The sequence below is a fragment of the Delphinapterus leucas genome, chromosome 19, assembly GCF_059928025.1.
Source record: "Delphinapterus leucas isolate spDelLeu-1000000601 "Yukka" chromosome 19, BTC_Dleu_Yukka2, whole genome shotgun sequence".
Lineage (NCBI taxonomy): Eukaryota > Metazoa > Chordata > Mammalia > Artiodactyla > Monodontidae > Delphinapterus > Delphinapterus leucas.
Genome location: NC_143147.1, coordinates 47,243,157 through 47,255,397, shown reverse-complemented (window position 1 = coordinate 47,255,397; position 12,241 = coordinate 47,243,157). Strand labels below are relative to the sequence as shown.

The 12,241-nt window shown below is 46.7% G+C and overlaps 1 protein-coding gene and 1 non-coding gene across 3 annotated transcripts; both read left to right on the top strand.

The window, feature by feature from the left end:
- Positions 1 to 342: 342 nt before the first annotated feature.
- LOC115803086 (small nucleolar RNA U89) lies at positions 343 to 625 on the top strand. The gene has a single exon (XR_004023710.2). It is a non-coding gene; the product is annotated as a small nucleolar RNA U89 (small nucleolar RNA).
- A 1,748-nt stretch (positions 626 to 2,373) lies between these two features.
- On the top strand, positions 2,374 to 5,219 carry ATP5MC1 (ATP synthase membrane subunit c locus 1). 2 transcript variants are annotated; one of them, XM_022557907.3, is made up of 5 exons: positions 2,374 to 2,471; positions 3,056 to 3,103; positions 4,028 to 4,105; positions 4,503 to 4,681; positions 5,002 to 5,219. In XM_022557907.3, exons 2-5 carry the CDS (start codon positions 3,065 to 3,067, stop codon positions 5,114 to 5,116), a joined length of 411 nt encoding a protein of 136 aa, XP_022413615.1. In that variant the 5' UTR covers positions 2,374 to 2,471; positions 3,056 to 3,064; the 3' UTR covers positions 5,117 to 5,219. The 2 variants fall into 2 exon arrangements, with proteins under 2 accessions (XP_022413615.1, XP_022413614.1); XM_022557906.3 differs by having other exon boundaries at positions 2,457 to 2,541.
- The last annotated feature ends 7,022 nt before the right edge of the window (positions 5,220 to 12,241 follow it).

The following is a 12,241-nucleotide window of genomic DNA, read 5'->3' as shown; positions in this document are numbered from 1 at the left end:
AAAAGGAATCCGCCTGCCAATGCAGGGGACACAGGTTTGGTCCCTGGTTTGGAAGACCCCACATGCCACTGAGCAACTAAGCCTGCGTGCCACAACTACTGAGCCTGTGCTCTAGAGCCCGCGAGCCACAACTACTGAGCCCACGTGCTGCAACTACTGACACTCACACACCTAGAGCCCGTGCTCTGCAACGAGAAGCCACCACAATGAGAAGCCTGTGCACTGCAACAAAGAGTAGCCCCCACTCACTGCAACTAGAGAAAGCCTGCCTGCCCAGCAACGAAGACCCAACAAAACCAAAAAAAAAAAAAAAAACTAATACATAATCATAAAAATATAAATCAACTTTATTATACCATACTGAATTAACTATTGTTTTTTTTTAATCTTTTTTCCATTTTTTTCACAATGCTATACAGCTCTGCATTTAAATCTTCAAAATTTGTCTTACATCATGAAAATTGTCTCAGTATAAAACATAAAACCAGAAACATGGTTTTACAGGCCTTGCCTCAATTTCTGATGCTGCCTCCTGTTCCTGGCAGCTGCCCACAGGGAGGGTTCACAGGTAGGGACCAAAGTAGGGCTAAGCACGAGCCACCTTAATGCAACCTTGGATCTGAGAGCCCAGAGGATGGCTGGGGAGAGGGGGGTAGTAAGGGTGGGGTCAGGGATTGAGACTTGGTCTTGTTGAACCCACCGTGCTCACCTCGGAGAAGCACTGAGCAAGAACCCAGGCTACATCAAAACTGCACAAGATCTGGGCAGCACAGAACATCTCCAAGACAATCGCCACATCACAGAATTGTATCTATCTCACTGCTGACAGCCTTGTGCTGAACCTACAACATGAAGTGTAGGTCACTTCCCTACACCCAGGGAAGTGACAACCTCATCAAGGGTAAGAAATGAGCCTGGTGACCCAGAACTCGGCCCCCAGAGAAGAAGTGGATCTGTTTCTCCCCTGGTTTTTCAGGAGCCAGTTCGGGGTCCAGCACACGCCCACCCTGCCCCCAGCAACATGTGATGGTCCCCTCAGCATCTGTCCTCCCAACACTTCTTGGAATAATGAGAACTGACCCATTTTCAGGGGAATGACTTTCCTCCCTATGTTGGCCAGGGGTGTTGGGACTGTGTGATTTCTCAGTAATTTCCTAGTGTTGGTTGTTCCTCTCTTGAGGTTGGGAAGCCACAACCACCATCCCAGGAATTCTTAATAAATTTTTATTACTTAAGCTGAAAAAAAAAAAAGGGGAGGAAGGAAGGAAATTTACAGTGTCTGCTTATTTCATCAAGTGAAAATATCACAATTTATTTAACGTTTACCATTTACTTGTTTCCAATTTCAACAAATTCTGCAATGTACATCCTTTGAAGGGAATCTTTGCATTTCTGATTTTTTTCTTCAAGACCGATTTCTATGTGTGATATTCCTGGGTCAAAGAGGATAGAGAGTTTAAAGGCTCTCAATTCCTCGAGAATTTCTGAGTCAAAGAGGATGGACCATTCAAAACCTTTCAACAAACATTACCAAATCACTTTCAAGAAAAGTTCTAATTCATACTTCTCACCAGCAGTACAGAAGTGCCTGGCTCACATTAGTAAAAAGAACTCTGCTTTTTGATTTAGTGAGAAAAGTTGCGTTTAAACTTCTATTTCTTTTTATAGTTTAAGATTCTTCCCTTCAATTTATATTTCTTCTGCCTGTTTCCCATCCTTTGCTTGTTTAACAGGGTGTTACGCGTTTTGTCCTTGGAATGTTGTTTTTAACAATACAAAAATACTTTAAAAAAACAAGCAAACAAACTACTGGTTGCTAGCTCACGACTGCTCAACACCGGCAGACGCCCACAAAGTTGCGCTCACCCACTAGAGAACTTACATGGAGGCAGGTAGCCTTTACGCCTCTTGGCGGAAGCAAGACTCCCACAAAACACTAGGGCGGGAGTTGCTGCAAAGGCATTGGCTCTCCCAGCCTGGGGAGAAACGTCTCGCGGGATCTCAGCCGCCCTTAGGGCCTCTGACCCGACTACAAATCCCAACATGCAACGCGCCTCAGGGCCCGAGCGCTCGAATGAAGGCTAAGGTCCAAGGTCATGTGTCTGTCTGTGTAAGGCGACCGGTCATCTCTCCCACGCCTTTTTCTGCTGCTTTCCACCTTGGCCGCCATTTTGTGCGGGAGGTTATAGAACCTCTGAGTCAAGCCGACTCTGTGATCGAGCCCTTCAGGGATCGGCCAATCGGAAGCCAGATCTCGGAGGAAAACCCCGCCTTTACCCGCACGGAGGCGGGAACTGCCACGAAGCTCCTGTGGAGAGAGAGGAAGAAGCTGCGGAAGACCAATAAGAAAGGAGGACTCGAGGATGTTAACCAATGAGGGCGCGGGGGGATTGCGGCCAATGAGAGTGGGGGGACCCCCGGACACGTGGGCCGGGGAGCTGAACGCTGAGTCCTAGAGCTAAAGCCCGGAGGTGAGTCAGTCACCTTGAGCCGGGCGAGCGCTGTGTTCCGAGCAGGGGCAGCGGGGCAGTGGGAGTGCAGGTGACCTGGGGCCGAAAGCCAGCTATCGGCAGGGATGTGGCTGGGTTGTGTGATGGGGCATTTGCCCCTAGGGCCGGGAAAGGCAATGGCCGTCTGTAACCTTAACAATTAATGTTAGTTACCAACGGTAATGAGCAATTTACTGTCCCGGCTGAGGCGGGCCGTGGACTGCTGTGTGAAATGGGCAGGACCCTGAACGGCACCTGCCTAGTTTCTGCCTCCCCAGTCTTCCCGGCAGATCATCCTCTTTGGGTATCATTTCCCGGCTGGGGCTCGGGCCTCCTTCCTTTACTTCCGATCTCCGTGACCTTCTTTTGCAGACCTGTCGCGCTGAAAGTGGTGGAGAGGGAATTTGCGCTGTCCCTCTGACCTCTAATGGTCTCCTCAGCTGGGGCATGGTTCGAGGAAGACCGTGGTCCAGGGAGGACGGGCGGGGTGAAGGGGACGACCGAAGGTCGCGACTGTAAGCAAACAACCAGGCTGTCAGTAGATTTTTTTTTTTTTTCCTCTGCAGACCGAAAAAATGCAGACCACCAGGGCCCTACTCATTCCTCCTGCTCTGGTAAGCTGCGGCTCCCGGGTGCTCTGTAGCGCCAGGTGTGGGAACCATCAGTGTTTAATGAATGAACTGAGAGGAGCTTGGCATTCTGATGATGTTGCCCCTTTAGCGAAGCAGTAGGATGGATGCAGTTAACCCCTGATTATTTAAGCCTGTAAACCAAGCTATCTTGGCTTTGCAATGTGGTCAGAGTCTGGATCTGACCTTTACCCCCAGTCTGACTTGGCCATAGTTAGCCCATTGAAACAGTGATTTTCAACATTGGCTGTACATTGGAATCATCTGGGGAGCTTTTAAAACTCCTGATGCCCAGGCTGCACCCTATGAGAGTGGAATCCATGCATCTGTATTTTTTTTTATAACTCCCCAGGTGATTCTAATGTTCGACCAAGTTTCACAACTGCTACGTTATATTTCTTGAAATAGTTCAAGAAAGCCTTGTTACAGGAGTCTCTGCTTAGGTGACTGTTTCAGGAGCCTCACCAGGCTTACTGGCTCACTCCATTCAGGGTGTATAACAGTGACTACAGTTTTAGCAAAATAAGATTTTCCCCTTCTGATTCCTTTGGTGGTCTGGGTACAAACCCTTCCTGTACTTGGTTTGATGTTAGTGTGGGTTTTTGGTTTTGTTTTTTTCCATTCTGGGATATTGATTAAGGGCTGTGCTCATAGAAGTGAACTTTGTTACCCAGTTTTAAATGGAAGGGTTGCCACTGCTGACTACACCAGGGTCTCAGGACAGCTGTCTCTGGTGTGGGCATATCTGGTAGCAACAGTAACACATTAATTGACCTTGAAATACCTTGGACTTGTTTTATTTATAATATTTGTAGTCATTTTTGACTGAAGCTCAGCAGTCAGGGGGATTTTTTGTTTTGTTTTGATTTCTTGCCTGATTTGGAGAAATATGTCTTTCTGATTTTATAGATCCGCTCTTGTACCAGGGGTCTGAGCAGGCCTGTGTCTGCCTCCTTCCTGAGTAGGCCAGAGATCCCATCTGAACAGGTAAAGGAGATTGGGCCTTCTTAAGAATTTCCCCAGACTAAGTTCCTTTAAGTTTGTTCAGTTGCCTTTAGGCCAAAGTGGGAGGAGAGTCTGTGGTGCTTTAATAGTTCTAAGTACCTCAAGGTGAGCATTGTAGGTGAGAAACTTGTAAAAGTGAAATTGGGTTTATCATGAACCCCACGAAATTTCCCTAGTCCTGTCTGGAAACGGACCCTAAGACTAATTCCAAGCATGCTCTGCAGTCTGAGCGTTCTGTACTTGCTAAGAGCTTGCCAACAATTTCTGAGCTCAGGTGGGTGGGGTGAGGGGTGGAGTCAGCCACCTGTCCTTGAGCCTCACTATCTCCCTTCTTCCTCTCTTTCCTGCTCTACTTCCCTCTCTCTCCCCCTCCTTCTAGCCTTCCTACAGCAGTGTCCCACTCCAGGTGGCCAGGCGGGAGTTCCAGACCAGTGTTGTCTCCCGGGACATTGACACAGCGGCCAAGTTTATTGGTGCTGGGGCTGCCACAGTTGGTGTGGCTGGTTCAGGGGCCGGCATTGGAACAGTGTTTGGCAGTTTGATCATTGGCTATGCCAGGTAAGTTGTGGGGTGGCCTAGAGCGTCTTCTACTGTAAATTCCATCTTATTTGGAGGAAGCCTCAGCAAGAGATCCTTCTAGCTTTGTGTTGATTTCATCTACCTCCTGTTTTCTCAGAATTTAAATATAAGTTTCCAATCTGGCTCACTTAAACTTACCATGTTGGTACTCTGCTTGCCTGTCCAATCCCCAGGATATATGCAAGCTAGGCCCTCTCCCAGTTTCAGCACTATCCATTCACCTAACCTACTTGAGTCCTCCACCACCACCCATGACCCATACCCTCACCCCTTCCTTTCCCTGTTTCTGTCCCCGGCAGGAACCCGTCTCTGAAGCAGCAGCTCTTCTCCTATGCCATTCTGGGCTTTGCCCTGTCTGAGGCTATGGGGCTCTTCTGTTTGATGGTCGCCTTCCTCATCCTCTTTGCCATGTGAGGCTCCATGAAGGTCACCTATCCACCCCTGCTGCTTCGACTCCAGGCCATGCCCGGTGCTAGAGTGTGCTAAGCTTTACCATTAAACACAATGTTTCTCTAAACTCATATGCCTGCGCCTCTGTCCTTTGCCCTTGGGGAGGGCCTTCATAGAAAGGTGGGACAAGGAAATGGGATTGGGTCAGGAACCATTAGTGATTAGGAACTTCTCAGGGCTGAGAAGTAGCACTGCCATGACTGTAATAACATCTCCCACAGGAGGGAACACGGATTTGTCTAATGATAATTAGTGCTTTTTTCCCTTCAAATTTACTGTAATAATACGTAACATTTTTGAGGGGCTTAATTTGCACCAAGCTCTTTACCAAGTGTTTTGCATTTTTTATCTCAGCAACACTATGAATTGTAAGTGCAGTTATTATACCTGTTCTGCAAATGAGGGAACTGAGGCTTAGGGAAGCAAAATAACTTGTCCATCATCACAGAGCTGGAAAGTGGCAGAATTGGAGATTTCCTCCCCCCCCACCCCCGCCTCGGGCCAGCCTAAACCTTTACCTGCTGTGCTGTGCCATCTATTTTCATTTTGGCCACACAATTAAGGTGGCACAGATAGGGAAACTTTGTCCCAAAGAAGTTGTATAGCACGTTAGAGTTAGAGGTGGGCCTCCATCTTCCTGCACTTAGCTCCACCTGTAAGTTTCATTTCCTTTCTTAGAGTGCCTAAATGTTCTTGAATAAAGCAGATAAGGGACATGGTCTTTGTTCTTGGAGAATTTACAATCTTAGCTTTGCTAGGGATGAAAAGGGTGTTTGGGGGGTGCGGGGTAGTGAACCAACAAATGAATTGCTTAGAGAGCTCCTCACGGTATCATCCTGTGCTCGCAGTCTGTGCCCAGCAGGTGCCCCCCACTTGGCCTGACGTGGGACTGATAACCCAGGTAAGAGAAAGCTAAGCTGATATATCCACAGAATGAACTCAGGGGTGCTAGTAGGCATGGTCTGTCTCAAATATGGGACACATTTTTTGAAAACCCAATACTTCAACTTATTGCAAAACTCTGAACTAGTGAAACCAAAATAAAATTCCTAATAATTGTTAACACCTTCCAGCTGAAGGGCAGCTAGTAGGGTTAAAACACCAAAAAATGTGAGTCAGTAAGAATGGATTCAATTTAATGCAATTTAAAGACAGTTATGGGACTTCCCTGTTGGCGTAGTGGTTAAGAATCCGCCTGCCAATGCAAGGGACACCGGTGCAAGCCCTGGTCCGGGAAGATTCCACGTGCCGCGGAGCCGCTAAGCCCGTGCGCCACAACTACTGAGCCTGCGCTCTAGAGCCCGCGAGCAACAACTACTGAGCCCGCATGCTGCAACTACTGAAGCCCGCGCATCTAGAGCCTGTGCTCCGCAACAAGAGAAGCCACCACAATGGGGAGCCTATGCACTCCAACAGAGTAACCCCCACTTGCCGCAACTAGAGAAAGCCCGTGTGCAGCAATGAAGACCCAATGCAGCCAAAAATAAATAAATAAAGATAGTCGTGCAGTTATTTAGGTGTTAAGCATCCTCCTAGGAGTCTTGGGGAATGCTGAAAAATCAAGAGTGGAAACAATACTGAACAATGCCATACATTATTGAATACGTGGGTACAGAAGCTATGTGCTATAGAAGAGGAAAAGCAAGGAGGCTAGTGTTGGTTGTAATAACATGAGCTAACATTTGAGCACTTGTATGTCAGGCATGGTGGTAAGTATTTTCAATGAGTAACTTCAACCTCCCTATGAAGTAAGTCATTCTATAGGTAAGGAAAATGAGGGAGATTTAGCGAGGTGAGGAATCCTGTGAAGGTCATACGGCTGGTTAGTAAAGCTGGGATTCAAACTCCAGAACCTGTGTCCTAATCACTGTGCTGACTCATCCAAGATTCAGTGACATGCTCAAGGTCACACAGCAGGCCAACGATTTCAATCCGAGACCGCCTAACATTCAACGATCATGGTCTTCTTCCACAGGATCGCTCACCCTCGGCACTTTCCCGGCCAGATAAATCATTGTCTGATAATGTTTAGCAACATCCCTAGTCTCTACCCACTAGATGCCAGTGGCAACCTCCCCTCCCCCAGTTGTGACAACCAATTGCCAAATGTAAGATTGACAAATGTCTCCTAGTTCTGGGGCAAAATCACTCCCAGTTGAGAACTGTTGGTCTACTGTAACCTGCTACTTGTCCTCTTAGTCTGTTCACCTTAAGTAACTCTCAAGATTGTCCACAGCAACCCAGTGATAGAACCGGAAGCAGAGCCCAGGAATCTTAGGGCCAAAGAGAAGGAATCAGACTGAGGTTGAAGTGGCAGCTGAGGTATCACCAAGGGAGCAATGGATTAACTGGTAATGCTGTTATGCAAATGGAATGCAGTAACCTTTTGGGATGTCAGGCTGGCATCCTTGCCAGGTCACTACCCTTTGGTGGTAATCAAGGAGCAGCCCCCAGGGAAGATGGTTACCTTTTCCTTCCTGTGAAGCCCCAGGAACTTACGTTTTTCCCAAGGGGCTGGTAAGAATTTCCCTTCATCATGGGTTCCAAAGAGCTTCGGAATTGCTGGGCTTTCAAATCCAAATCAGCGGGGTTGGGAATGTGGTTGGTGGGCCCATGGAACTCGAGTCAAGAGAGAATGTGCGGGACTTCCCTGGTGGTCCAGTGGTTAAGACTCCACACTCCCAATGCATGGGGCCCAGGTTCCATCCCTGGTCAGGGAACTAGGTCCCGCATGCTGCAACTACAAGATCCCAGGTGCCGCAACTAGGAGCAGCCAAATAAAGAAATATTAGGGAAAAAAAGAGAGAATGTGCTCCCACCCGCAAGCAGGCAATTAGTCCATTACCATTGAGATTCTTTATCTAAGCTCTATGGCCCATGGATGGGACCATTTTGCTTACCGCAAAATATTTGTGAGTGCATACAGAGGCGCACTGTTCTTGGGAGAGGGGTAATGACCAAAAAAACACTGAGTAACCACTGCCTTAAGAGTTCAGCAAGGTGGCAAAGACCATGAACTTGGGAGTTAGAGGGGAGTGCAGATCTCAGCCCTGCCATTTCCTAACTATGAAGTTAATTATCTCTCCTGAGTCTTGATTTCCCCATCTGTAAAATGGGGATGAGAACAATTCATAGTGATTGTGACAACAAAGTAAGATAATACAGGTAAATGTATGCAAATAATGATAATATATGTAATGTATACATGTACAGTATTTTTAATGTACATGTACAGTATTAATTATATGTAATATAAAGATGTATTGAGATATGTAATGAGATAACACATAATACGTGTATTATTAAAAATTTTAATAGAGCTATTACTTAGAAGCCTCCGACACCCAGTCCAAGTTCTGATTTTTCCTTTTAGCCCCCAATTTGTGACCTGGGTGGGAACTCTTCATCTATTCCTGGCACTGAGCCCAAGACAAAAGGCTAGGCCCTGGAGGGGAAGGACTGCTCCAGAGAGCAGTGGGACACAAGACCTTGGGGAAGAGGAGAAGGATCTTCACGATGTATCTATTTAGAAGTTTGAAGCACAGCAGTGACCTGAACATCAGGATACTTGCTGGTCTCTGTCCTGAGGGAGAGTGCTTGCCAGGTTGCCATGAGCAAGGTGCTACCAAACTTTGCTGCACTGAGAGATGGCTCAATGCAGTCCAGTGTGCTGGGGAGGAGAGAGAGGCTTGGATCCAGTTTCCTGTCGGAACACAGCTTGGTTGTGTCATCCATCCCCAGAGGCCATGGGAGTGGCTTCAGAAGGCACAGTCTTGCTCTCTGGCCAAGCTGCCAGGGAAAAGCAGCCAGGTGTTGCCTTGAAAAAGTCAGTGAGCACTGGACTAAGCAATGCCAATTCACAAAGTTCTGCCAGCCTCTCCCTGGTCCTTCCTCTTCCCAGTTTAGAGGCCTTCTGGAGTTCCCTTGGGAGTTGGTGAGCTGGTCCTTCAAGCAGCTGCAGCCCTTTAGACCTTGAGTTGAAGATTCTTTGTACAAGCTTGGCCAGCCCTTTGGAAAGAAAATAGGCATTTCTGAGGAAGAGGAGGTGAAATCTTAAAGATCCGTGGCCAGGGGAAGGGCACCTGGCTACCAAACACTTCCATTGTGTTTACCATTTCTGCAATACTCACTGAATGTCAGGTCCTGGAGATACAAGATAGGTGCTCCATGCTTACTGCCCTAGAGGACGTCATATGTAGTAGCTAGACAGATGAGTAACCAAACCACTAAAATAAAAAGCAGGGCTTCCCCGGTGGCACAGTGGTTAAGAATCCACCTACCAAGGCAGAGGACACGGGTTCGAGCCCTGGTCCGGGAAGATCCCACATGCCGCGGAGCAACTAAGCCCGTGTGCTACAACTACTGAGCCTGCGTGCCACAACTACTGAAGCCCGCGCACCTAAAGCCCGTGCACCGCAACAAGAGAAGCCTCCGCAATGAGAAGCCCGCGCATCGCAACGAAGAGTAGCCCCCGCTCACCGCAACTAGAGAAAGCCCGCACACAGCAATGAAGACCCAACGCAGCCAAAAATAAATAAATATTTTTTTTAAAAAAAGCAGTACATGCTATAATAAAGGTATGAATTACTTCAGAGGATGGAGTAATTAAAAATGACTAATAATATTAATAATATGCCTGGGGGTGTTAAGGCTTGGCAGAGAAAGTAATATTACAGCCAGGCTTGAAGGTAAGAATAATAATTGTTAATAATTATTGGGACTTCCCTGGTGGTGCAGTGGTTAAGAATCCACCTGCCAGTGCAGGGGACACAGGTTCGAGCCCTGGTCCGGGAAGATCCCACATGCCACAGAGCAACTAAGCCCATGTGCCACAACTACTGAGCCCACACACCCAGAGCCCATGCTCCGCAACAAGAGAAGCCACCCAATGCAGCCAAAAATAAATAAGTAAAATTTAAGATAATAATAATTATTATTATTATCAAACACTCTGGCCAGGTATTGTGCACATTCATCATCACATTATCTCTTCTTTATAGCTACTATTTTTTTTATCAATATTACTGATGAAGAATAGAAGCTTAGAGACTTTAAATAACTAGGATTTTCCCTAATAAAGGGAAAGCGTATTCCAGGTAGAGAAAATATGAGCACAGGCCCAGAGGAGAGAAGGCACATGGACAAGTGAGGTGCCAATTATTTGGACAGTGCTTACCACTTTGCAAAACACTTCTAAAAATGCCACACTTAATCCTCAGAAAAACCCTGAGAGGTAGTAATTATCACCATTCTATGGATGCAGAAATAGGCTCAAAGAGGATATTTGCAGAGTGGTACATATCAAAGGTTGAACCTCTTTTTTCTGGATCTGAGGTAAGTGGTTTTCTGTTCATTGTCCCATCTCTAATGGACCTTGTACCTGAAAACAATGGTCCAATAATAAGTAAGGGACCCATTGAGGAGTCCTCTCACCCCATGGGCCCCCTATGGGCCTCTGCAGTCTGTAGCCATGGAGAAGCTATGAAGTAGTGTTTTTCTTTGCGTGAGGTTACCCAATGACTTTTGACCATCTTACTAAGTAAATAATACCCAAGAAAAATTCTAGAATCCTTAAAAAATGAATGAAATATATAGTTTGAATAGGCAATAGATGTACAGCACAACATTTAAAAGGTACAAGTGTGTTTGTGTGTGTGTATGTATATATATATATATATATATATATATATATATATATATATATGCCCTTTGCCCCATCTTGTCTGCAATCAAGAGGCAACGCTGTTACCAGTTTCTTGCATATCCTTTCAGAGATATTTAGGCATCTTTATTATAGAGTGGTAAAACGCTATACCAATAAAACATGAAATCTGTATAAAATATTGTATCAATTCATTTTGCTTCATGTTAAGTACCTAAGCTGTGACAGGCCCCATGCTGGATTCATAGGTAATACACGATCTAGAGTCTGAAGAACGGGGAGCAGGGGGGAGTAGGGGGTGGAAGCAACAGGTACCAAAGGACTGTAATTAGTACAAGGTACAATGTGATAAGTGTGAGAGAGAGTTCCAAGCTGTGACAGTATCACATAGTGGTCAGAACATTTTTTCTGGAGACAGATTTGGCTTGCTCTCACTGTGACCCATGTAAATGACTGAACCTCTGTAAGCCTCTCTTTTTCCATCTATCAGAACGGACTAATAATAGTACTTACTTCATAGGTTTGTTGAAAGGAATAAATGAGACATACAAAGCACTTGGCACGGGACTTGCCTGGTGGTGTAGTGGTTAAGTGGTTAAGAATCCACCTGCCAGGGACTTCCCTGGTGGCACAGTGGTTGGAAATCTGCCTGCCAGTGAAGGGGACACGGGTTCGAGCCCTGGTCCGGGAGGATTCCACATGCCGCGGATCAGCTAGGCCCTTGCACCACAACTGCTGAAGCCCACGCGCTCTAGGGCCTGCGTGCTGCAACTCCTGAGCCCGTGTGCTGCAACTGCTGAAGCCCGCACGTCTAGAGCCCATGCTCCACAACAAGAGAAGTCACTGTAATGAGAAGCCCGCGTACCACAATAAAGAGTGGCCCCTGCTGGCCGCAACTAGAGAAAGCCTGTGCACAGCAACGAAGACCCAGCACAGCCAAAAATAATTTTAAAAATAAGATAAAATTTTAAAAATAATAATAAAAAAAGAATCCGCCTGCCAATGCAGGGGACACAGGTTCAAGCCCTGGTCCGGGAAGATCCACATGCCGCAGAGCAACTAAGCTCATGTGCCACAACTACTGAGCCTGCGCTGTAGAGCCTGCGAGCCACAACTACTGAGCCTGTGTACCACAACTACTTAGGCCGTGCGGCTAGAGCCCGTACTCCGCAACAAGAGAAGCCACCACAATGAGAAGCCCGCGCACCGTAACGAAGAGCAGCCCCCGCCCGCCGCAACTGGAGAAAGCCCACGCACAGCAACGAAGACCCAACGGAGCCAAAAATTTAAAAAAAAAAAAAATCCATTTGTGTTAAAAAAAAAAAGCGCTTGGCACCTGTTAGGCACTCAATAAATGTTAACTAAAAATCCAGTATTTTGGCTCTCAATAAATGCTGGCTATTATCACTCAACTCCACAGTCCCTGG

Coding starts and splice junctions, on each gene's coding strand:
- ATP5MC1 (XM_022557907.3), top strand. CDS start 3,065: ATGCAGACCACCAGGGCCCTACTCATTCCTCCTGCTCTG. Junction 3,104..4,027: donor TACTCATTCCTCCTGCTCTG/GTAAGCTGCGGC, acceptor CTGATTTTATAG/ATCCGCTCTTGTACCAGGGG. Junction 4,682..5,001: donor TTGATCATTGGCTATGCCAG/GTAAGTTGTGGG, acceptor TGTCCCCGGCAG/GAACCCGTCTCTGAAGCAGC.